Source organism: Rhea americana, unplaced genomic scaffold (assembly GCF_003343005.1).
Source record: "Rhea americana isolate MKP2758 unplaced genomic scaffold, rheAme1 scaffold_30, whole genome shotgun sequence".
Classification (NCBI taxonomy): Eukaryota; Metazoa; Chordata; class Aves; order Rheiformes; family Rheidae; genus Rhea; species Rhea americana.
In genome coordinates, this window is record NW_028186424.1 from 6210562 (window position 1) to 6237322 (window position 26761).

General features: G+C 37.3%; 1 protein-coding gene and 1 non-coding gene across 4 annotated transcripts in view; both read right to left on the bottom strand.

Moving 5' to 3' along the window:
• Positions 1–26761, bottom strand: part of NSD2 (nuclear receptor binding SET domain protein 2) — a 71340-nt gene that overhangs the window by 5663 nt on the left and 38916 nt on the right. For 2 of the 3 annotated variants that reach the window (XM_085309663.1, XM_085309662.1), the window contains 13 exons: positions 24648–24729; positions 23498–23622; positions 10471–10602; positions 9251–9374; positions 8052–8252; positions 7207–7386; positions 5960–6116; positions 4933–5138; positions 4375–4478; positions 3874–4143; positions 3666–3782; positions 1500–1641; positions 667–773 (listed from right to left, as the gene is read on the bottom strand). In XM_085309663.1, the coding sequence (XP_085165789.1) occupies positions 667–773; positions 1500–1641; positions 3666–3782; positions 3874–4143; positions 4375–4478; positions 4933–5138; positions 5960–6116; positions 7207–7386; positions 8052–8252; positions 9251–9374; positions 10471–10602; positions 23498–23622; positions 24648–24729 (1947 nt within the window). The remainder of the gene's footprint in view (positions 1–666; positions 774–1499; positions 1642–3665; positions 3783–3873; positions 4144–4374; positions 4479–4932; positions 5139–5959; positions 6117–7206; positions 7387–8051; positions 8253–9250; positions 9375–10470; positions 10603–23497; positions 23623–24647; positions 24730–26761) is intronic. The other variant, XM_085309664.1, reaches the window with a different exon arrangement.
• On the bottom strand, positions 1779–1909 carry LOC146593267 (small Cajal body-specific RNA 23). Its single transcript, XR_014896439.1, has one exon.

The window sequence follows — 26761 nt, forward strand, 5'->3', positions numbered from 1 at the left end:
TCAGGAAGCCCCATCAACTTCTGCTGGATTAGYTTTCAAATTAAGCTGAGATGAATCATACAGGGCGTTTCTTGATACCATTTGACATCTCTTTTCTTTAAATTTCAAAACTCAAWTTTTTTGTTCTTCTGTTGAACTTAAGCTGAAAGATCTTTAACAAGTCTAGTGCACATTTTAACATTCAGMTTGGGGGATATAAATGACAATGGCAGAATAACCTCACTGGTTATAGTTTGGCTCTGCAGAATAGGATTCACTCAACAAACGTTCAGGGGGAGATGGCAGCACAGAACTGAATTCACTCTAGCTTAGCACAAGCACCAGTGACCCGAGTTCTTACTCCGTCAATGACCGGCTGCCAGAACCCTTCCCCTCCGTCCCACCTCAGAGGGGACTGGAATCAGCTGAAGGATTATTCCCGCTGCACCCTCTTACTTCTTCTTTGGGACCTGTTCCTATTTGGGCCCTAAGGCWTTAATTTGCCATAGGAGAACGCTGCCGTTCATGCAGCACTAACCCCTCTCTGACATCCGAGAAGGAGGTTGCTGTGCTTACTGTAGCTGCCCCAATCATAACATAAAACTGCTCTACCAACACCTACCCTGAAAGAAAAACAAATTAGCCGTTTGACAAGATGCTGTCATATTCTCTTGACATATTACTTACCTTTGGTCTGTCCCCAAGAAATCCGCTGCAGTTTGGGGCACCACATTTGCAGACTGTTTTTTCATTGCCCAGACAGTCAAGGTTGTAATTAAAAGTCAGTTCTGTCCCTGAGTGAGAGATAAAACACACCCTTTTACTGAAAGTGAAGGACAAGGTAAGGAAGTCTTCCAAAATTATTACACACAAATAAAGGTTTGATCATCTGTCATATGGTTGAGTCAGTATTTGCTGATCTATCACCACAGGGTTCTCCCCCTTTACAGCTCACAAGCACTGACAATGATTAATCAGACACCAGTACAGTACGATGGCTTACGCATTTTCACATAAATTGATTTGACTTCGTCAGACTGTGCATGTGTCTGGGCTACATGCACACACACACACGTACATACACACACAGGCGCATATATGTATATACAGACACAAACCAGAATATATGTATTTTGAAATAGCCTTCTTCACCTGCTCCTTAATTTTATTATCTTCACTTGAAAAAAAAAGATGCAGAAATACTGTTCAAAATCTTTAAAACAAAAACTATATTTTACTCTTTTGACAGACAACACAATAGGAATACAGAGATATGAACTAAGGCTCCTGGGCTTCCCTTATAAGCAAACGATAAAGAGCTGCCATAGGACGTATTATTAAGAAACTCACTATTAAAAAACATTAAAAGGAAGATTRCAAAGCATCTCTTCTGTGTGCAGAGCTCTCTATGAAGATATTTCACTGAATCAGTTAAATCATGACCATTCCACTCATTTAACATAACCATACAAAAGATTTAATTTRGTGAATTAGAACAAAACCAACATAAGCTTATATACCTGCAGGAATATCACACACAGCAAACAGGCCGACACGAGTGTCTCCATTTACTGTCCATTTTAGAGTCTCACAATTTGGTTGGCAGCTGTGATTCATAAAACGAGAATAGTTTCCTTTGGGGCCAGCATCAATAATACGGTCCTGGAGATGAAATTAGCAACAGAATGAATATGTTTTTCCCTCCAACAAAAAATTTTTTCTATCAATTATTTCAGCGGTTACATTCCAAACAGACAYAGTGTTGCTATCCAGAAGCATACAGGCAAACCAGTGTTACATGTTGTATTGAAAACCGTAGTGTCTCATGTGGCCTGGAATGTGACACTCCCAAAGCAATACTTATGATCTAGCTCACATTTTCCCAAAGCCCATCTCAGCCACGTGGCAGGATGAATGTTCTTGTGAGCACTGTAGTGGAGATGCTGAAGAACCCCTTCCCTCCAAAAAGCCTCAAAACTCAAACTCAGTCCATTTACCTTTTATTCTGTATTCAAAAGACTGCTATGCATTTACAAATACTGTGCCTCTACAGTATTTACCAAGTCACTGTGTGATTACTTGCAGTTTCTCAACAGCTTTCCTTCCCCAAACCAGCCTAGTTTAAACAAAAACAAGCTCTTGGTAAACTAAAAAAATAAAATAAATAAAAAAATCCCATTCTTGCACATGTTTGCCTTTTAATTTCTATCTACTCCAAACATACCAGACAAAAAGAAAACAAACAAACAAACAAAAAAACCAACCAACCTTGCAAATAGCCAGAAGCTTTGAAACTATGATTCTCTGCAGGGTTGGTTAAGAAAGTTTTGCTTATTTATGAAAAATATAGCACCAATTTATCTTTGAGCCAGAACAACAGCTTTGTAGTTCATTTGGAAGGCTGAATAGTGAATGAAGAATTGATACTAAGTTGTATAGCTAAAAATTATGCTGCTTTTTGCATCCTACTACTGTTTCAAAAGTATCTTGTCCAGAAGAAAAAAGGTATTTTAAAATTTTGTCCTCCTAATTTAAGTCTCTAATGTATAATTGTCATGATTACATGTACATATAAAGTCCTTGACTGCTTTGGCAAATGCCCGAAAACTTACCTTACAAGGACACTTACAGACATAGACCCAGCTACCCTAACTGCATGCGCAGCTCAACCAAATAATGGCATGGCCATTTTTGAAAAACAGAACCACAGGAGTCAAATACAAGTTCAGTTCTTACATTTAACACACCAACATTGTGTGTCAGTTCAGCAGACAAGGCGTAATGTCTCTTAGGTGATAAAACTCCTCTGCAGTAACTCCTGGCTACAGGAGAAGCAACGACAGTAGCTGCAGAGATGCACAGCACTACAATATTGGGCACAAGAAAGGTGGTTGRGATTGCAAAAATATGCAGAACTGATAGCCCATTCCTATTTGCTTGAGGTTATTTTTTTCCTATATAGCTGCTTGGAGGCTGAAGCAATACGAAAAGGACGTGTACRTAATCAATACCTTCCTGCTCGTTTCCCATTTTCTTCTCTTTCTCAGGAGCAAAATACTCAGAGCTGCACAAAAAACCACAGGACCTAGATTACTTTGCTGCGTTGGCCAGAACTGATTTGTGGGGTGCTAGCTGGTTACTAATGCAGATGGTACTTTCAGGAAAGGGTTTCTACCAAAGCATAAGCCTAGTTTTGCTATAAACGAACAAAGGGACAGGTAGCTGAAAAACAGATTAAATGGCCAAAATACGACACAGTCTCACAACATTATTTCATACTACTCTCAAATGAGACTTCTTTAAGTTTAATTTTTACTAAAGAACTGCTAACAGTAATTGTTTCAAATGTACATAAATTGCATCCTTCTATTTCACAAAAATYCATACTTTCTCTTAAAACTAGGCAGATAAATATTTCTGCTGTACTTTATTTCAACCAGCAAAGTATAATTTATAGACCTTAATAGATGGTTTCTTACATGGAACAGAACTAATGCAACACCTGTACATACCTATACATCTCTAAAGAAGGAAGCAAGCAGGCACAGAAGATACAACATTGGGAATATATGAAACTCTGAAACAATACACATAGCTGAGTGCCCTACCAAAGCAATCAAAAGGCGTAAAAAAAGATCAAAATCATGTTACAATTAAATGACAGAATAAGATTTGAAATACTCTACCTTATCAATAGTAAGCATATAGAAGTGAGTAATGTCGTTTTCATGTGCATATTTGATCCTTGCCATACATTCCTCTTCATCAATTAGCTCACCAACATACTCATTCACAAACTCTCCCTGGAAGATACAAGGTAGCACTAGTAAAGCATATACCAAACCACAAAGAGCAGCCTAAGTTAGCAATTTGCTAGGCAAGAATGACTCATACCTTCTTTATGTCCCTCTTCGCAACCAAACCCCACCCTTTCCCATCGGTTTTGATGATCTTTGTCTCAGGGTATTGACGTTTTGTAAAGCACTGGTTTTGGCACCGTTCTCCCGCTGGACAAACTTGTGGGTGGCATTCATACATCAGCATCCGATTTAGGCACTCAGAATCAAAGCCACAAGGGTTTTCATCTGTGGGTTTGCAGTTGCACTTGGGAATCTCAGAAATATCAGCAGTATATATCTGAACTTTACCACAAGGTTTATTCACCTGGATAATAAATTAAAATAGTTCAAATATCACTTTAAAAATTAGATTTTATTTAAAAAGTTACTATAGTAGTTACTAATTTGGTTTTGCAACACGAGATGCTCAAATGGAAGCGAAATTTTGTGGTCTCATGACCCTAGCAGCCCAATTACCAACACATCGTTACAATCTCACCTCTTGGGTGCTAGCTTAGACATTTTGAATATCCAGCACAATCTCCTCAAAGCTTACCTTAATGTGCTTGTATGGTGGAGGTTTACGTTCACTTTCTTGAGTTTCTTTGGCTTCTCGCTGAAGCTTTATTTCTCGAAATCGAGCTTCAGCTTCTTGCAAAGCTAAAAAAAAAACCAAATCAACCAACCAACCAAAAAGATAGTTGTGTCAACAAAAATGCTAGAAAGACCTGCCTATTCCCAGGTAAGTCTGCAAATGATATTATCTTCTATTTCCTAGTTACAGCACTCATTTTTTTTTTTTACAATGCTTCTACAGTGTTAATGCTCTTTAGAGACTTATTAGTTCTACTCTTTGTCTTCCAGCTACTCTCATTTGTTTTCCAGAAAGCAAAAATCAATGGAAAGAACTTCAATTAGATGCTAGTATTTTACAAGTCATCAAAAGATTCCTGTTAACTTAGTCAAGTTGCTAATAGTGACTGTTACCCTAGATACTAAAACCAATTTTCTACTGAATATTATAAAATGAAACTGCATAAAGTGACCCAAGGCTATGTATAAAGAAAGCAAAGCATGTATATCACAAGATTGTTTTTGTTTACTTTCAGTTTACCATTTTTGAAGACTTTTCCAATTCCTTTAATTCCCTGGTATCTGCTTCCTCTGTCTCCCTCCATATATGGAAACACACGCGCTTGGTGCGTCCAATAGTAATCCTTAGAACCAAAGAAAAACACAGGAAATTCTCCGATTTCATGCTTCATTTTCTGGATATTTGGGGGAACGTTTTTCGGATGGCACACTTCTGCAGGCCACCATCTAGCACAGAAGTACAAATAAACAAGACAGCGTTTTAGTCRAGCTCTTTTTGCAAGAGATGGTTTAACAAAATCACCTTAAACTGCAGTAATTGATTATTACTTCTCCATATAAGATGAAAAAAGCACATTGYTTGGATCAAAACAAGACTAAGTTACTCATCCAAAAAAACCCAGAGGAGATTTTAAGTCCTTTCCTCCCTCCACTCAGCAGGCAATGACAGAAGATTGGGCGAGAAAAGGAAAGCTCTACRCTCAAAGCTATAGGAGTTTTGTCTGCCTGCAGGATAAGCACACACACAGCTCCTTGCTTGGTCAACACTTTTAACAAGGTCTGCAATTACTGTAAATGTCCAAGATCAAAAGACAGCTGATAATAGCTATTAATGCTTTGGGGATAAAGCTCGCCCACTTCTACTGCACTCATATCTTAATGAAGTCTGAAACACTGACAACTTAAGTGATTTCTTTCTCAGACAGGAAGGTAGTAATTTACCCATTTTCAAGTTATACAAGCTTATTTATTTGAAAAGATCTCTGAAACAAAAAGGGTTGAAGGCTCATCCACTGGAAGGCTAAGTCAGAAGGCTACAAGGAGCCCTGTGTGGGTAATGCCTCGGCAGAGTGCAGTCATGAAGCTTTCAATGCTTTAAATAGGGGCACTAAGAACAGGAAAACCTGCAAGGGAGATGGGTCCCTTGCTCAGTGGAGAAATGAGAAACCTGTGTGTAGCAAGGCTGGCCTACAGAAGCAACCAACGGTGTGATCATCAATGAAAGCATGTCAATATTAAAACAAACAAAATAAATCTTTTCATCAGACCTGTAATTTCCCAGTTTAACCCAAATAATATCCTGGAAATGGAGTTTCTTCCCTGCCCTGCAGTCATTGCAGTACCAGCTCCCATCTGGCATTTCAATGTTTAAACAGTCTGGGTGAAACGCTGCAGGACATGACTCGCAGCACAACAAGCTACCTCCTTCAGGAAAAAAAAGGAAAAGAAAAAGAAAAAACATCAAGACAAAAAAGAAGAGTTTTGTATTCCAATCAGGTTTAAAAGCAGCACGATACATAYGTGGTAGGTTCAATTAGGAAAAAAAAGACAGTTTAAATTATGCTGGTCTACAACAAATACGTATCATTCAGTTGTGTACAAAGACCAGGAGAGCCTGGCAAATGCCTGGCCTGCCGTTTGAATGCCTGGCAAACTCCGATTAGTAATGTATACAAATTAACAAGCAAGCTAACAATAAAAAGCCAGAATAATGCACCACAAATTATAATTACTTTGTTTTGTTTTAACAACCACAATATATTTAACATAGTTTAATACATATTAATACTTCATTGGGTGCTAAATTTACACCCCCTCCCCCCCCCCCAAAAAAAAAAAAAAAAAAAAAATCAAACTTCATCTGATTTCTCTATCATACCTCTTTTTCTTTGGGGAAGGGGAATGAGATCATTAGTTTGTTTCATGAATTACCAAGTGGGAAGTCAGCTGCAGCTTAACAAGCTGCTATACTGCATGTTAATTTTGTTAGCAAATCAGGTAAACTGTCTCCTCTAGTGTTTAATCAGCACTGCGCATTCTGTGCTTCTCAACAAGTAAAAAAATTTATTATACAGTATAAAGCAAAACATCATTAATTAGCAACAACTAACATGGGTTCAACATGTTGTATGCTGCTAAACTAAAAGCAGCTTTAAAAATATTTATGTTTTAATATTATGTATTAGCAATAAAGAAATACAAAAAGCTTCAGTACGTTGAACACAGGCAAAAGAACCCAGCAGTACTTCTCATTATGTTTCTCTAGCAAAGAATTAAATCAAGCTTCTAGTAGCTGGACAAAGTTCAATTATAAACATTCTTTAAGAAATTATGTCTACAGATATTCAGATTTCAAGCCAAAGCTAACCTGAAGTTGTTTCAATACTTAAGGAAACCTAATGTAATATGCCACATCTCTAATTATTTTTGTTAAAGAGTTTAGTAGTGCAAAAATTAAATTGAAGAGTAAAACATTTAGATGCTGCATATCCGTAAGAGTTTAACATCAATTTACCTTTTGAACACACAAAGCACCAGCTCACATTGACATGTGCATGATGACTTTTTCCCTTCGTGGCAGTGAAATGGTTCGTACAAACAATGCTGTTGGAAGCGATGACGGCACATCCTGCAGCAATGCAAACGTCTCCAGCATGGTATGCAACAGGGCAGCGAACACAACGCATCATCTTTCCTAGCAAAGCAGAACATTGCCATATTATTTTTTTGAACTAAACTGATCCTTTATTTCATCAAAAAATGGTCTTCCTGCCTGAGAGCACCTACATACACAAAACCACAGAAGTGTATCAGATATGTTTTCAAATTCTGCATATTTACCCCCAGCAAGAATACCAAATTAACATAGGTTTGTAAAGAAGAATCTTATATTGAGTTTAAAGCACTATAATATTTACATGTGAAGGCTTTAACCATGCATAACAGGACAGACAAGCTTGCTTCAGACGTGATTTTTGCCTACAGATGTTCCAAAGCTAAAAATATGCACAGAATCAAATGACTTCAAATTCAAGGAGTCTTGCTACAATATCCGTATATTCACAATTTTTGCCCTCAACTCTTGTCCTCTCTCTCACTAATCATCATATAATAATTCTTACCAGAGAACGAAATCTAGAGAACATGGTTAACTATAACTGAATGCTAGTTAACATGATTTGATTAAAAACACAAACAAGGTAAATACTTATGCTGACTAAAAATTAAACAATTTTATTTTAAAAAATTCCAAATCAATGGCATACATACACCTGAAAAGCTGCACCTACAGGCAACTAAACAGACAGATTCCTTACCTTAGCATAACATAAAGTCATAAAAATGTGAAAATGAAATTACCTTTTGAAATTCTTGGATGTGAAGGGTTACTAACATGACAGCTTAGGCAGCTGTGGAGAGGACATCGAAAACCCCTGCTCTCAAACACAGTAAGGTGAAATTTTTTCACACAAGCTTCATGGTAGAATTTTCCACAGTGGGATACGACACAGCGTTTCACATCTGCCTTTCGCTCTTTACACACAAAACAGGTATGCACACCTAAGTGGTAAAAGTAATACACATCATGTAACTCATTTTCACTCAACCCTGTGTATTTAAAACACGTCTGTGGGTTTTTTTGTAGGCTTCTGTTTTGTTGTTGTTTAAAAAATCCAAATCAAACTCTATTATTTGATGTAGCAATCTATTTACTTTAACGCTTTGGTTATAAGACCTTTAAACAATAATCTTTTCGGATGTAAATAAACTAAAACTACAATGCAAAAAATCGTCGCAGTTAAATTGTGCACAACTCCCAAAGCCTCACTGATCTGCTTTTACATTCTTATTTATAAGCCTCAGTACGTCAGGACTAAAACTCCGATTTTTAGTTTATTTTTTTTAGGCAATAAAACAGGATTATGGTTGTCTGCGACACTGAAATTTGGTGTAGGTCCACAAGCATTCTCCAAGCATCTCTCTGGACTGCCTGGGACTACTTCATGCTGAAGTAGTCTTCTTCCAAGGAGGTTGATCACATGTACTGAACTCAGCTTATGAGCAAGAATGCAAAATCTTACAGGTAATGTTTTGAGATTAAGAACTTCCAAGCAGTTATTACAGGATTAAAAACAAATGAAATTAATAACAATAAGGCAGTCTTTTAATTGGAAAAGTAGGACTGATAGAGACACACAAAGGACAGAAAAGGAAAGGGACTGAAAATGTTGCACTTGCTACTTTTGCTTGTTTCTAGGGTTTCTCAGGTCTTTGCGACAGACTTTAGATCTGTAACTATACTATGAGCAAATATTCTACAATTATTAAGGCAATGCAATTCAGAGTAAACCACTTAAGTTGCAAGAGACGACCTCACACTAAAAACAGAACAAAACTTCTAAGACATGGCAAAAATAATGGTAATGAACTCCCACCCTGTCAGGCACCAGAGGATAAACATGGTTTCTTCAGAGATACATATCTGTTCAGGATGATTTCCTAGACCAAAATAGGGGGAAACTACAACTTTTTTTATTAATAGAAAGGGACAAACTTGCCTGATGTACATTCACTACAAATGAATTTTCCTGCTGGTCTTCCAGAGAGCCCAAGGCAGCTTACATGAAAAGCTCGATAGCAAAGTCCTTCACACAGTAGCAGATCACCTGTTTTTTCACAAAGCTTTTACAACACAAAGGCATTGAATGTTAAAGAAAAGTTCATACGTGGAAAAGACTGTTTTCTTTATTCCTTTTCATGTATTTCTCCTCAAAATCTCTTTACCGTTGTTGAAATAAATTTAACAAGTGAAAGAATGATAATTTTACAAGCATCATCACATGCCCTTGTTTCCAGTCAAAACAGGTAACAGAACCATTAAATGGCAAGAAATATCACTCCTAGAACCACAATTTGACAGAAAAACAGAAAAAAAGGCTTTAATAAATTTTCCCTGAGACGCTGATGCATCCAAGTGGGGTTAAAAAGCATGCTTATTTTCCTTTTATTTGGCAAAAGAAAAATTAATCTAGGTCACATAAAGATGCTTCCATGTCTGAGCTGTTAGCAATGACACATGCATAACTAAAAATGAACTGAACAACAGTGCTGGCAGTATTTAAGTCATTAGCCAACATTTAAATATAGATATAATCATTATCACCGTACACAAGAAGAAACGAAAATATAACTGCTTGTCTAGTCCACCGCAAACAAATCTGATCTGCACAGATGTACCATACTATCATTTCATAATGTAAGAATTCTTCTAGAACAGTTTTGAGAAAGTTTTTCTGCTTTTGATTAGCATGCCATATAAACAYTGTCACCAACGCAAGTATTATTTCAATCTCTGCTACGCTCAGGGCCTCACTCAGAATCACAACCCCTACTGTATTATGCTTCCTCCTCTTTATTAACAGATAAGCAAGCAGCTCCTCAATCATTTAACTAGTTCCCTAGCAACAGTCATGCGCTTACTCCGAGGTACAGATTATGCTCATTTTACAGATCTGGAAACTAAAGCAGAAAGGCTAATTGATTCATTTGAGGTCAAGGGAAAAAAAAAAAAATCAGGCATGAAGAATTCTGATTTACTCGTACTGTGGTCTCATCACTAAGATGCATCTCTTCTACGAGTCACACACATAACAAACTTGCTGCTGGCCTAATATTGTTATTGTCATTTTATTTATATATATGTATATACACACACACACACTCCTCTTCTAGCAAACCTCAAAAATCACAGCTGACYGCTCCAGCTAACATCTCTCACCTGACACACATATTCTTTTTTTGTTCCTGTTCCTCGCTCAGATTTTTTGGATGATAAAGACACCTCTGTCTGCGTTTCATCAGCACTTTCATAGGGCGACTCCGACCGCTCATCCCCTTGACCATCGGAGATCTGCAGATTAAACATACGTGTTAGAGAAACTCACAGGAGCACGGCGAATTTTGTACAGAATATCAGCTGAAGGAAATAAGCAGACCGCAATTCAAACTAACTGATTTACACGCACTTCTTTGATTTTATTTTCCCACCTTTAAAATAACTAATTAAAAACTGGAAGTCTGCACTTGTAGAAGTCTCATCAGAAGAACTATATATAACAGTCATTTTCACAAACCCAATGGCAGCCAAACATCTAAACTTTGTAATGCGGCATTTTTCTTATACTCAGTTTTGTAATAGTCAGCTAGAAATGCCTAGCCAGTAACAGGTCATTTCAGAAAGAAAAATTTTGTAAAATTTCAAGTTGTATATGAAAGTCTCCGACCCAAATACTCTCCAAGAAAGGGGAAGTAGTATACAGAGGAGAAGGAAAAGGGAAAAAGCGGTTCTCTGAATGTAGGTAAGGAACGTTGCAGCTAACACTGAACTACAAACAGCACGTAAGATGGATAAATTTCATCTCATAGATACAGATGTATTAAAAAGTTACAGGATTTTTAAAAGTATCCATAATATACTTTATCCATAATATACTTTTTTTTTTAAATACATTTAGAAAGAAAATATAGGGAGGTTTTTCAGCTCAAGAGAATTTAGGGCCAGACTGGGCAATTCAGCCATTAGTCTTATCTCTTGTTATACCAGAAGATCGAATTCCATACTGTTGCCCCCAGACTGAACTCAATAAATTGCTTTTTGGCTAAAGCACATTCTCCATGCGAGCATTACAATTTGCAATTGTAAAAGAAATCTGTCACTTCTCTTGAAGCTTGTGCTAATCCTTACTCAAACATATCATCAAAAATTGTGTCTTATGTCCCTTTTGAGTTGTTTAACTGCAACTCACAGTTGACRATTCTTTCTCCATGTATTTCAGTTATATTAAAGAGTCCTTTGGAACCAGGTATTTTCTTCCTGTGGAAGCATGCTGCAATTAAGCCTATTTCAATCCTTTTTGGTAAGCCAGAATGATGTCCAATATTCTCACTAAGGAATCTGTTCCAGCCCTAAGAGAATTTTGGAGGTTTTCTCTAAAGCTTTCCTGTGTTTTAAAAAGACTGTTGAAAAGCTGTGCACGAGAAATGGAGGCAATATTCTATTACAAGTCTCGTAAATACAATATCCAGAAGTAAAATCAACATACTACTCTCCACTACTTCTCACTTGTTTGGGAACTCCTTAAGTCTTCTCAATACAGCATTGGAACTAATTGTCAAGACAGTATTTTCGCAATAGCTGTTTGTCAGGATACAGATAATTTCTATTCTGTTTTTAGATTTTAATATATCTCCTATGTTAATCTACAATAAAACACATTTTATTAAAAATGGCCCAGCTTAATAAGCAATGGCGATGGCTACGTGCATTTGCCCCATCAACCAATCTCCGCGTCATTTGCAAATTCATTTCAAAATAATTTATTTTGAAACTAGACATAAAAATACAAAGGCACATGGGGCTTACTGTTAACTAGCTTTTATAAAATCTCATTGAAAACACTGTTATCAATTGGTAACTCTGCACTATTGTTGCCAGTTAGTTTGCTTTCCTCCATTTAACATTTGCTTTCTTTGATAACGTTTAAACTACTCTGTAAATTGGCTCTTATGAATGTTTTTCTGTCAGTTTATTTCCAAAGATTTAAATGCATTTCTTCTGTGCAAACACACACTAGCAAAGTGATTTGTATATACACTTCCCCTGCGGGTATCTTTGTAATTGAAGGGATCCAATAACTCTGTCCGACTATTTTAGGAGCATCAGCGTTCAGAGGGTTAAAAAACTGCACATAAAGCGACTGCTTTCTTCAGACATCAGGAAATCTCTGGCATCTGGAAGGAGCTGTGAAACAGTAAACTGCAAAGGCAACCTGAGCGCGTTGCGAGGAACGGCCATTTGCTGAGAAGCAGCAGATTAAGAAAGGTAGCATCAGAGGTGGGGGAAAAAAAAAACCCAAAACAAAACTGCTTTCCATGATAGCTTAAATGAACTCACACACATGCTTATTTCTGTTTAAATTATTCCCACAGCAACACTAATTAGTGTGAGCAGTGCACTACTCTTTTTTTTTTTTTTTTTTTTTTTTTTAATGCCTCATTATATTCCTGGTACAACTAGCCCAAACTAGCTGTTTTCAGGGGGTGGAACCTGGGCCCACTTAGAGCTGTTTATTTTCTTTAGAGAAACCTAAGCTTTATGGTATAACCGAGAGGACCACAGTCTGTGCTAAKCCGGCAGCAAGGTTGCCTCCCTCCAACAAAAGGTCTCCCTACAACCCCGAGAACCGCCCCGCTGGGCGGCATGCCTGAAGGGTTAAGATCGTCCTCTCCTTGCTGCAGCAAGAGCTACGCCATGCACAGCCTTGCCCTTAGGGACACCACACTTGTTCCCCAGCTCTCTAGTTCTGAGAGCAGAGCGCAGACACGGGACGAGTCCCGGGACAAACACGTTAAGTCACAGCAGGGTACGGTTTGTTATAAAGCGATGGTTTTCTAGCTTTTCGTTGGACTTAGAAAAACGCTCAAATGAAGTTGTGGACCTCTGTATAGAAAGGTGACCCTGCTGACAAATGAGAGCCTCTCCCAAGCCCGTTAGAGACGGATCCCAAAATCTCAGACAGCCGTGAGCCACAGCCTGAAAACCACCTTCCCACAGAACGGAAACGTTACCATCTTAGACTCGATGCAAACGGCGTTCATTTAAACCAGACAGGTACCGGGCCAGGGAAGAGAGCAGCGCAAAGACTCGGACCTGGCCTCGCCACCACAACCGCAGCCCCAAATCCTGCCAGCCTAGGTAAGACACGTGGCGATTTACAGCAGCCTCGAGATTAATGCCAGATTTCACACCAACACACACAGCACCGACAAGACCACTATAGCGAATCAACTATACAGCTACCAGACCCAAAGCACCTCTCAGCAAGACTAAGGCTCTCCTCCACCACCAGCAGGAACCTCACTCTTCACAGATCAACCACTCTACTAACACACACCGAGCAGACGAGCTCTGCTCACTGACTGCCCTAACTCCTAACGCTTCACACATTCGTACCAAGGTCACTGTTGTATTTTTACTGCCTCACGCAGGCTGCTGCTACTGAACTAATCACTGCTTCGCTGTTACCCGTATCAGAGGTTCAGCAATCACATCCGAGCGCCACGTTACACGCGAACCACGCAGAACTCRCACGCACCCCATCACCAGCTAAGAGTGTTTTCACACTGGTTTATTTTAGGAGGCTAAAAAAAGGGGAGGCAAGCAGAGCCCCCCTTTAATTCGGAAAGGGAACGCTTCTGGAGGACGGTCCAGAGCCTGAGCCTCATCTTGTGTTCTTCACCACCCAGACGCGGAGGTCTCTCTAGCGGCCACCTCCCTTCGGGAAGGGACTCCATCCTCTCTAACCGCCTTTCTGGGTAATCTCTATCGGTGCCGAAAGCTAGAATAAACAACCAGACTCCAGGGAAAGAGGAAGCAAATATCACGGCAGTAAAACGGCCTGTCCATCCCAGGCCTGCTTAGAAGAGGCTGAGGGAGAAAAATCTTCGTCTATCAGGTCTCAGAGAGGACTCTGCAACTCAATGGCACGTACAGCTTGCCACGAGAGAACGGGCTGCGAGAACCGCGTTYGTGCCCTAAGCAACCTGCAACAGCGCAGAAAGGGCTTGGACTCACCGAGGAAACCGYCGAGTGCCACAATAAAAGTATCTTTGATTCAAAAAAAAAAGAAAAAAAGAAAAAAAAGAAAGAAAGAACAAACACTAGAGAGGATGTACAATATGGTCTTTGGGAAACAGTCCACACGTAAACAAAAACACAACCACCTCTAAAATTAAACCTAACAGCTTTGTGGTCTGCGAACACGTGTAATACGATACGCAACRAATGACCTAATAGCTCACGGCAGAAATCACAGCATTCCATAAAAATCGGTACCGGTCTTTCCTGGCCTTTTTTTTTTTTTAAATTGCTTTTGAGATACAAACGTAAATCTCTCCCTTGCAATCATGCCAGAGCCTGTCTTGTCCTTATTTTTGTAATATGATCTTTTTAGCGAGGTAAACTGCATGCAATTAACTCCTGTGATATTTAGGCCAAGGTTTAAAGTAACCAACGCTCAGATCGGTGGCAAAACCTGTTATTTAGTAATTTGTAGCTATCGCTAATTCGGTATCTTGTGCTATTTCACATTTGGAGTAATTCCTTATTTTCCATAAAGGCACATGGTATTTTTAAGAGTGCAAACACAGGGGGAAGGAAAGGCAAAGCTGTTCATTTCCAACTGACAGCAACCGATGAGTCTGTGCAATGTAATCACACCAAACCCTACAGTCACCTGCATTTCTTGTTAATAATTAGCAATGTTAAAAAAAAAAAAATACCTAGAAGACATTGCTGTTCTGCCGAAGTTAGTCTGATGTATCATCACAAGCACCATAAAACGTTTTATTTGGTAAATCAGGCAGGCTTTTCTTCCTATTTCCTTGAATTAGGAAACTTCAGAAGTATTTTTACAGTAATGGCCTTTGAAAGCTTTCATATCGCACTGCAYGGACTAGACAGTGAGCAACCAGTTGATATTTCAGATTTCCGCCCCCCCCAACTGGAAACCGCCTTTGTGTATACATACAAGAGAAGGGGGAGGGGGGGATCTAGCCTAACTGAAACCAACAGGATTTTGGCTGCATCACAACTTAATTCAGGGATTAATGAGGTTTGGAACACAGCTGCTTGCAAAAGTGACAAATCCACCTTCAGATCCTCATAGCATCCTTCCCCTCTCAGGCATATGAGTTACTAAACACTACTCAAATAGGCAACAAAAATGACTTGAAAAGAACATGTAAGGAATTGTGACTGCATTTCTACAAATTCACTACAGCTCTGTGATTGGAAAAACATTTACTATTGAGATAGGATTTTGAGGCATCTCTATACATTCTTTGGGTTTAGTATTACATTTCACTCCATGTTTTAGCAATGGAAAAATACAAATGGTGGCAACATATCAYTGATTTTTTAAAATTAGATTTAGTAACCTCACAGTATCATGTATCTCACACTACTGCAACTTTTTTTTTGGTATTAGGTACACAGGCTTACAATGGTACAGGAACAAGCAGATTAAGACTATCTTCAAAGTCTGGCTTTGAATTAAGCCTTTCATGCCATTAAAATTGCTTGTTCACAATAACCAAAAATAGTATTTAATGGATTCTTTCAAACACAGATCTACTTTTAGAAAGACTATTCAAAGATGCTTGTAAAAGCAATCTTCAGCATTAATTCACTACCAAATAACAATGCTTTATGTGTTGCAATATTTGATGTACTAAGCTAGACTACACAGCAACTGAATTTTGTTCCATAATAATACTAGATAACTGTTTAATCTCTAACTATTAGGGCAAGATTTTCTACYGCTTCCTGAACTACCTCACCCTGATACATTTGTGCAAAAAGGATATACAATGTGCATACAGATGCACGGACAATGTGTGCAGGACAGTCTCCTCAAGGCAGGCTAAATAGGTAAGAGTTCTTTTTTAATGAAAGCTGCTGAGCAGGCTAAGCAAGGAGTAAGAAATACGTGCATCTCTGCACATTGAAAATAAGACTTCAGATACCAAACATTAAAGGGAAGTGACCTGGGCAGGCTGTGTATTTTGTAATTTTTGTATGTTTATGTTCTTAATTTTGTCTTTTGATTGAAGCTCTCTGGAAAGACTTTTTGGGGTAGGAAGATGATTTGACAAAAACATCCGTGTACAAAAACCGTTTTTCATTTTTTTCTCTTATTACAAGACTTCCCCCAGCTGCAATGCTGTGATTTTCAGTTAACAGCATAGTTCACCACCAGTAACGGTGTTAAGAAGTGAAAGCATAAACAGTAACATACTGAAACATCTCATACACCATTCAGTAAGCCATCTGAATGCCGARTTCAACTCTACAAGAGCAACAAAAAAAATCTTAAGTATTCTTTGCAACCAGGTACCTGATTCCAGTTTCAGCCACACGCCTCAGCAGAAATGCAAGCCAATTCTTCATTCCCTCTGGCTTTTTTCTTCCCTTCTCCACCCCTCATTCCCCTTTTCCCCTCCCCTCCCCCCTTTTTATTATTATTATTATTATTTGAAAAGTTGGATACAAGCTGGCCGGTAAGCTCAGCTTTGCTTATTTCTAGAATCATGTGGATGAACGCTGCAAATGGTAACATAGGTTTCACATCTGGATGGTTGAAATTTCACATATAAGAAGAATGACAAGTACTGACATACTCCCAGTTTGCATCCAATCATACTCATACACAATATAAGAAAGTATAGGCTGGAATTTAAAAAGTCACACAACTCTGTTTCAAAAAAAATGGGTGAGGATGAAATAAAAAAAAGTTATGGGCACACCCGCTCCATCCACTCCCCAACCACTTGAGAAAAAAATCCTTATATCCAAATTGCAGCCCAAGAATTAAAAAAATAATAGTAATAAATGTTTCAATAGTAAGAACACGAAATCCAACCGTTCTGCTTTTCAAGGCTGGCTCTTAATCAGCTGTTTATCCAGCCATTAGACATGCTTTTGTTCCAAGTTTAGGATTTAGTTTTTACTCATTTTTAAATGACAATGTATAAAGTCATCTTTGCTGGCTCACTGGTTACATTTAAGGTTGTTTTCTCCCTGTTCACCCCAAAACCACCTCCTGGCTTTTAAAGGGCTAGAATATCAATGTTTGTTAAGGCAAAAATARATGCCTTAAGAAGCACAGGCAAGTTTCAAATACTGTCCATTAAGTGAAAAAGATTCAAGCACTCTGTGCTCACTGGACTTGCTATGAATTCTCCTCTCCTACAGCCAATTCAGGTAAGCTTTCCCTCTCTGGCATATGAAGGTTCAAAATAAATTTGAAAATTTAAAGTAAAAAAAATTGCTAACATTTTTACTATGTTTTCCATCTATGATGCACACACTAGAACGGGCTCCAATAGTTACCACTCCACCAGTCACATACCTTCTCAGATCTTTCTAGCTACCAAACTGCAATTTTCATTAAAACATGTACATTCTTCCTCTGAACACTTTATTAACTCAGTCTTGTAAAAACACTTCTTGCATTACCTCTATTAATGTGCTTGTTTAATAGCACTTAATCATTAGGAGTACAAACTTTGACCTTAAACATAATCAAGACAACGTTGCCCTTCTGCCAGGTTGTGCTTATCCTGTTATAGAAGCAATCAAAGAGTTTTGTTTTTTTCTTTTTTTCCAGAGCTAAAAAGTTAATCCTCCCGCTTCCCATTGCTTTACCCAAGCACCTCTTGTTTTATAATCCCTGCTGTAGAACAAACAGAAACAAACCCACTATGTATACTTATTTTAGAATCAAGGGTATATAAAAATGAAAACAGAGCATGATAGAAAATTATTATTTGCTTCTGCTTTTTTGTTTGGTAAGCAAAATCCATTCAGYAGGATTCCTGAGAAAGGGCTCACAAACCAAAAAATAACGTGTCATCCTTTGAGTTGTTTCAAGATACTCTGCTGGCTTAAGTTGCATCATCTCTCAAGTCACCCGCTATCTTTTTATGGACAGGTTGCATCTTTTTAAAAGCATTTTAGAAGCACGTTTCGTGACTTCTAAATGCTGGCGGCTAGTAAGCTCCACTATTCTTAAAACTAAGGACGCGACAACAAGCTCAGACTTCCTGAAGTGACTTTGGAGTCAGCGATTTCTGTACCACAATAACCCAGGAAGCGGTCTGGTCTGAGGAAGAGCTTTCTACAGAAAGACGGGGGGATGCGCGTTCTGAGCAGCAAACTCGCCAGTCCTTTCCTACAGAGGAACTGCAATTTTTTCGTATTAACAAAATAAAGCAACTACTGGAGGGTTTTTTTTTTTGGTTTGGGTGTTTTTTTTTTTTTTTAATCTAAGTACAGCTTACGTAAGGATGGGTCATTAAGCAACATACAAACAACAGACCAGACTGTATTCAAAAGAATCTCTTGTGCACCCACACGGAGACAGAAAAACTGACAGAGTCAATTGAGTTACAGTTAACATTTCCTTTATTTCAGTATAAGAATTCCTGAACTGAAGAATGATATTTTGGCCCAAACTGCTAGACTAGATAAATTCCTTAAGTATGCGGTGCCACAAGTGTACACAGTACTGTAAGAGCAAAAAGACGGCCTGGGACAAGTTTCATTTTTATTATTAGCAGTAGTTAAGACGTTTCAGATAAGGATATTATGCATTTCTGAATTTGCCTGGAAAGTTGATTATAACTGAGAACATTTTTAAACATTATAAAATTGCCTACAGATACTCATGATACTTTGGTACGGGATGTGGAATAAAAATCTACATTATGTAAACATTCAGTAAACAGAATCTCTGCATTCTGAAGCCTAAGTAATACACAAGATGAAAAAAATTACATAAGAAACTTAATTTTCTACACAGAACGTGCTGCCAAAGAACAAGATTCAAGCCTAGAAGGTTTTTTCAATGTGAGAGTGGAAACATCATAACAAAACAATATGATCTGGTGGGCAATGTAGGTCATTTCAATTATTAGAGGTTTTAGCAGAGGTTTAATAAGAAATAAGTCCAACTACTTGCAATGTTCCACAAAAACATACTCCTGACTGCTTATCAGTGGTATAAATGAGAGAGAAATCTGTAAGGCAAACAGGAACAAATACAAAAAACAACTGGCTGAKAAGTCACAGAGTATTTAAAGTGACACTGTATATTAAATTATTCTTAAGTGTTGTTTTGTAGAGAAAATTATCTTTGAAGGAAGCTAAAATGAAGTGCTAGAAGCACACTGGTTTTGTTTCACAAACTGCGAGGTCGGCTAATTTTTTTTTCTCTTAGGGCCGTAGTTTCTTTAAAATATTGTGAATTTCCTTCTTCCTTCCTGTTCTTAGGATCTCAAAGACAGTTATTTTTACCTTTAGGAAGTGCATCTGGAAGATTTTAGGTGTATACAGTAAGGCAACTAGACTCCAGTGCCAATAATGGAGCTGATGTACTTTTCAGTTACAAGTTCTACACGTCTAATTATGACTGCCTTCTTGATCAAATTATCTTACCTTTTGAGACTTGTATGTTTTTTCCGTCATGTATACATGCTAACATCCTTTAAAAATGCAGCTATTAACAAGTCTGCCTCAAATTGATAATGAGAAAAATATTGTTTAGTATGCATAAAACCAACCAAACTTTAAGCTATTTTTAGGCTTTGGAAATGTGAGAAGTTGTAGCTATAACCAGCAAACGAGTTGGACACTGGATGTTAGAGAAAGAAATAAAAAAATCCCTCTGTGGAAGATATAAATGTTAGAAGCAGTACCTTTAAAATCTTTCACAGGCTTCTTTAAACTGCCATCTGCTGGCAACTCATATTTCATGTAGGTATGATGAATGACAGACTAGCTAAGAATTTAGATTATTACATGTTCTTTATTTTGTCCTCTCTTAAAAAAATTACAATTTCTTTGACAAAGTTCAGAAGTAGTATCTAGACCCTGCAGGATATTATGACACTTATCTGCTATCAACAAATCCATCCAAATTAATGAAGTCAGCCAATAACCGCAAAATTGACTGAAAAGCTAAAGCAGATATATCTCATGCAAACACAAAAAGTGTGCCAATAATCCATCAGTAATGGTAATGCAAAGTCTTTTATGTTTATTAAAAATACTTGTTACACTCTACTGGCACCTACTACATTATTGGAGGAAGAAGGGGAGCATGGAGGCAGAAGGTTAAGAAAAAAAAGAAAAAAGAAACCACTGGTTTATCTTCCAAAATGAGAATACACCACCTGCATCTCTTCTCAAAAATACCACAAGACTTTAGAGGGTTATACCCTATGCCTTAWATAGGCAATAAACTATTCAGACTTGGAAGTGCTGAGCATCTTTCTCACACTTAAAACCTAGCACTTGCTCATGAAGAACTAGATTTTAAACAAAATACTATTTAACAGATGGTTTTGGAGGAAAGCATTACTAATGTTAAGTGTCTACATGTAAAATTAACTATTTTGTCTCATGATTAAATGCAAGTATGGAATTTATTCATTTAACTACTGAATAAGAATTAAGATACTACAGTTTTGCCTACTGACTTAAAAAAAAAAAAAAAACACTACTGATTCTGTCCGTCCATCTTAAAACACCTGAAAGAGCCCAAGTCTGCAAATGTTTGTCCTTAAGGCAGAAGACCTCCCCTCTTCTCTCCCTCCCACAAGCTAGATACTCAAAGTCATTTACTGGCTGAAAATTTGGCCTCATTTTTTCATATTTCAAGCAAACTCCATCAAAATAAAGCCCCCAATAAGAACAGAAAGCATCCCGAATTCTGAAAATTTTATCATATTAGATGAATCTTTCAAATAAGGAAAAATTGAATACACCCTTCCTATTGAACACATCTTTCCTAAAACTCAGTTCCAATGAACTGACATTTAAGAGTAGCTGTGTGCAACTAGCAACAATCATTGACAAGTAACAGTTAATATCTGAGTTCCATTTTGGAAGCAGCTGTCCACATGTAAYGTGAAATTAAAGCAGCAAACGGCCAGAACCCACTTGCTATTGCTTGTGGAGGTGTATGTGCTGGTGGGATATGCAGTTTTTTTTTTTTAATCCCCCAAATCTTTGTTAAGATAGCATCTAAGTCAACACTTACAATAGCGAACACAGAAGTATAGAAGTGAATTATCAAGTGTATCTAACGTTAAGAACTGCATCCTATTCAATTGACTAAGCAAGACTGCTTCATCACTGCATCTCTATTTTTTTCAAACTTTTCCCTCATCACTCTGGAGAAGGTATCTCTCTGGAGGAACACTCTCAGGCCACACACATGCTTAGCTATTTATACAATTGCTAAATAACATTACAAAAGGGAAAAAAAGGTTTTAAAGCCACTCAAAAAGATCAAAAGTTTATTTTTATCTTTCCTTGTTTTGTAGGATGAATCACTAATGAGTAAGTTCAGAAACACGTGCCTCTCTTGCTTTAGTTAAAGGTATATAWCTAGTATATAAAGGTATACATCTAATACCATGGAAAACACTGGGTCCAACCCTTAGATGGTAGAAGTTCAAATCAGCGCAGCTTTAAATTATCTAAGGATCCAGCTTACTGCAAACTATTCCCCCCGCCAAAATCTGTTGTTTGACAGGGTGTATTTTCTGCTATGTTGATCAGAAGTATTGGTATTTTAAAACCTTTTAAACCCTTAAAACAGTTAATTCACTCCTAATTTGTACATCTGTGTTTTGTGAGCAGTATATACACCGGTGTTCCTCCTTCCTTCTTGTACTTTTTGCTGTTTAGCAGTAGCTGAGTAAATTAAGAGCTCAGTTTTATAATTTCCAGCTCAGCTATATATATATATTATATAATATTTTATGTGAACAGTTACATCACAATCTAATGTCCTACAAAAAGTTAGCATTTTATAAAGAGATTTCTGGAGATTTTGTGTTTTAAAACATGATATTTAGGAGTAAAAGAGTTTTTCTCCTGAGATTACAACATTCAGAGATGTACATTTCCAGTCAAAAGGACAGCAACTTCCTTAAATGGATCTGGCTTAACAGATGGTCCCAGACATAGCCATTAGACTGCAAGACTCAGTAGCAGAAGCTGGTAAGTCAATAGACAGGAGTATCTCAGTAGAGAAAATAAAATGAGAACAAGTATTACATTACTTGACTACTGCTCTAGAAAATATTTCCTATGGGGCTAGTCTTGTCTGTTTTTTCTGGGGGCACTGGAGGAAAAATTTAGCATGTTGTTTAATATAGTTTTAAAGTCACAGTAAGATACACAGCCATTAACATGCCTTTTTTTTTTTTAAGGAAAAATCATCTAATGAACATAGTCTAGATATTTTAACTGCATTCATTATAGTGTCTAAGCTTTTGTTAGACAGGGGAGATGAAAATCTATAGGATTGCTGGAAGCCCTACTGTTGTGTTAGCAAGAGAACATTTTCTCTACAACTTCTGTAATACAAACTGCTTGAAGCCTATGGATATTCTACTAAATTCTACTAACTAGATTTTTGAATCCACCTGCAAAACAGCATGCATACTTCATCCTCATGCTGCCACTCTTTGGCCGATCGGTTTTCATAATACACTCGACTTGGAGAATGGTTTAATTGATTGTATGAATACACTTCTGGTATATACTTTTCATTTATTGTATGTCAATTGAGGAGAATTACAGTACCAAATACGCAGAGCTAAGACTATGATTAGTAAGTATCAAAAAGATACATCCTTCACTGCCTGTTTAACTCCACTGGCGATGAAGCTATTTGCATCACAGAGAAATAGCACTTAAACAGTCTGAAAACTAAGTTGAGCTTAAAGGGGCTCTGCTCAGARAAATGTCCAGTTCTAGATAAAACACAGGATTAGGAAACTTGCTTCAATATAAAAGCTATGGCAACATGACAATATTGAGTTACATAATGTAACTAATGTAGTACACTTACATAAAGTCTGTAGAAGAAAATACAGAACACACCGGCATTTTACTTTGCCTCTAATAGAAGGTTACAATTCTAAAACTTTGTAGGTAAATACATTAAAAACCACAATAATATCTTGACGCCTCCAAATCAGACGTTCTTGTTACAATAAATGAATTTGTAATGCACACATTAACAGGTTTCACAGAGGCCAGAACTGTAACTTGTCTAGAGCACCAACGTTAGAGAATTCGCCTTTGTTTTTTGCTTTTAAACAAAAAGATTAACGCCTGAAAATTTCTGTAATTAAATGGCTGTGTGCAAACACCACTTTTTTTTTACCTCATTCTCAGTTAAGGAAGCTGAAGGAGATGAACTCTTGCTAAAAGCAAGAGTTGAAGATTCTGCTGCTGAAGCCCGATTTCGCTTCTTCAGAGGTTTACATGCATCAGACAGACTTTTCGTTGCTGTAAAATAATTTTGGTTTACAAAGTGAAGTTTGGAACTTTAAAATGTTATCTCCCTGAAGCCATTTAAAATATTCCTTCAGATAAAGGAAGGAATGATTTAGGCAGGTCTTCTGGGCACCTACATAAGCCTGAGAGAACACGAAATAAGTTTCTGAAACCACGTGTTTTGGATTGGTTTTAAAAGTAAAGAGGTTTCTATTAAACAAAAACGTGCTACAAATGGTTAAGAAATGTTTTCCCCAAATTGTTTTATTAATTGCTATTAAAAATCAAGGTATCTTCTGACTTAAGACATCCTTATAGCAGAGGTAACAGTCGCCATCTCAGATAAACACTAGAAGGCCTGTGTGAGCTCATCACAGTCTTAGTAGTACTAACACTTTGATAACAGAAGGGTTATATACAGGAACCAGGTACCAGGCATTACCTATGGCATGTCACCACTTCTACATTGCTCAGAACTTTCTGAAGCTTACTCATCTTTGGCATTTCATTACAATACCTAAAGACAACGTGCTCTTACAGAAGTTACCTTAAACTGAGCATCATTAGTAAGGCTGACTTGAATTTTGGAACAAAATTATTTAGAATTCCCTCTCACACTCCACACTGCCTCCCATCAAGCATCATTTAAAAGGATGAAGATCACATGGTAACCATGGATCACATCGTTTGATGGTCACTGTGCTTGTTTTATAGGACAAACGAACAATGGCAAATTTGAGCAGTAGGATTTGTATCACCGCTCTCCAAGACCACTGGGCAATAGCTTTAATTTGGTGCCATCAAACGGTGAACTTATGAACTGCTGCTCTAAATCAGCAATACACAATTTCCACCAAGTAATGTTGCAAAATGGTGGTAGTGATGGAAGAGGGTACAACCCCCCCCCCTCCCCACCTGTGGCTTAATGGCTGTAACTTATTGCTTCAACAAAATTTATCCAGCTGCCTCAGACAACCTGTTTATTTTAAAATTATTTAACTGAAAAATTACATTAAAACTTATTCTGACCACATTACCTGACTGGTTCTTTTGTGAAGAGGAGGTTTCTGTGACCTTAGTAGAGTTTGTTTTTGCTGTTTTGTCATTGCTTGTCTCCCTCTGTCACAAAAAAAAATATGAAAAAATAAAAAAACTCCTAATTTATGAGTGGTTGGATAAAACTGGCAGTTACTTCTGGATTTGTGTTATTAAAAAGAAAAGTGTCTTTACAAATATCTGAATGATAATGTAGTTAAGCTATCCCCATTTTAGTATTTTTTAAAAACTCATTTACAGCACAGGGTACAAACCCATAAACAAATGAGAATAATTAAAGTATACAGTATTCCAGCATCCCACTTATCCAACCCAAACTCAGCATATGAAAAAGGGGAGCTCTATATGAAAATAAAACACTTAAATTATCCTTACTATGCTTTGTCTAAACTGGTCAAATTAAAACGTTAAGTATATAAATTTGAGAATAAACACTCCAGAATTTTAAGCCTCAGATGCTTCTTTCAAGTTCACAATCTATGAGTGTCATTTTTCTTTTCTTTCTTTCTTTCTTTCTTTTTTTTTTTATTACTATGGTTAAGATTGTTCCAGCATTTCCAAAATAAAAAATACTATTTTCAAGAGAGCCTACGTAGTGCAAGAATTTGTTTCCATTTGATAATTTATCATAAAATGTTCAGGTCAAAAGCAGGGAAATTCGCATTAAGCTTCGTCAAAATAAGACACTGTTCCTTAATCACAATACTGCTGTCCATAGATTTTTTTCTTTCTGCATGTTACGGATTCATTAAAGTAAAAAGTCACTGAAACCGTACCTAAGATTGCTCAACCCTGACAAACGCTCATCTGATCAACAGGAAAAATTCCACAGAACATAAGAATTTACATACTTTCTCCCCCCCCCCCATATTCTTCATTTGACACAATTTTATAAAAGATGCTCAGGTGAACACCTCAGAAGTCAGAGAATTGGTTTTCTTTGGAAAAAATAAATATGAATAGCTACAGTACTATGGATGTGCCACACCGTACTTTCTAAATAGACTAAGATCACTGATAATGCTGGAGAATACTAGTATCAGTTTCATAAGGCTACTTTTACACTTCCGTGTAAAAATGACCGAAAAATGTATGGTATAAGTCACTCAGTTTAAAGCATCCTTTACAGAACCCCCATCGTGTAATGAGTATTCTATATACATCATGAACTAAAGAATTTTTCAGAATGTTCCTGTAGGTACTCCTTATGACTTAGTCACTTTGTATTACAGCATTAAGATTTCATAAGTAACCACTAAAGACACAAAAAGGAAAAGATAATGCATAGTTCTGATGCAAGAAGTAAAAGGTCAAGGGAAAAAAAAACATTAAAGCTTCTCACTGTTCGAAAGGATGGTAATAAAAGTCTGCAAGCGAACTGCAACTAATAGAAGGAAAGTGAATTGTTAGTGTTTGCTTTTTGAAATTATTACGTAGCCATTTTGGCTCTCATTCATGAAATCTTTTCCTAAGCAACAGCATGTACAGCTGAAAGTACTCTGGGTTGGTGAAGGTAAGAAAAAGACTAAATATTAATTCATAATGAAATAGGAATGCAACCATTCTATGTCTAACCCTTCTGTGAGCAGAAGTGCAAGCAGCAATACGCATTTAGATCTTCCAAATTGCCTAATATTTACATATATTAGACTTCTTGTTAGTAATTACCAGTCAGATTAAGGTCTTCTCTTTTTAAATGTTAATTCAAACCAATTAAGCAAGTTTGGAAAGGTCCAAAACCTCCCGGAATATGAAACAAACATTCAACAGCTAACTTCTTAGAACAAACAGTGCGAAAAATTGGCTTTGACCCCTCTTTCTGAAAAGGTAACAAGTCTGTTAAGTTCTACATATTTTTAATACTGAACCCTAAACGAATTGCCTGGATATCCACAACACCAACGGTTAAAAAGCTGACTACTATAACATGTCAACCAAACATACAGACATCCATAAATGTGACTTCCATAATTGGTTTAAAATTAAGTCTATTATCTTTCCTAGTACTAGTTTTATTTAACCACTGTACCGCTGAAGTCCTGGGATGGGGTTTGCAAGAGTATACTGCAGTAATACACCTGAAAACACCTGTGAG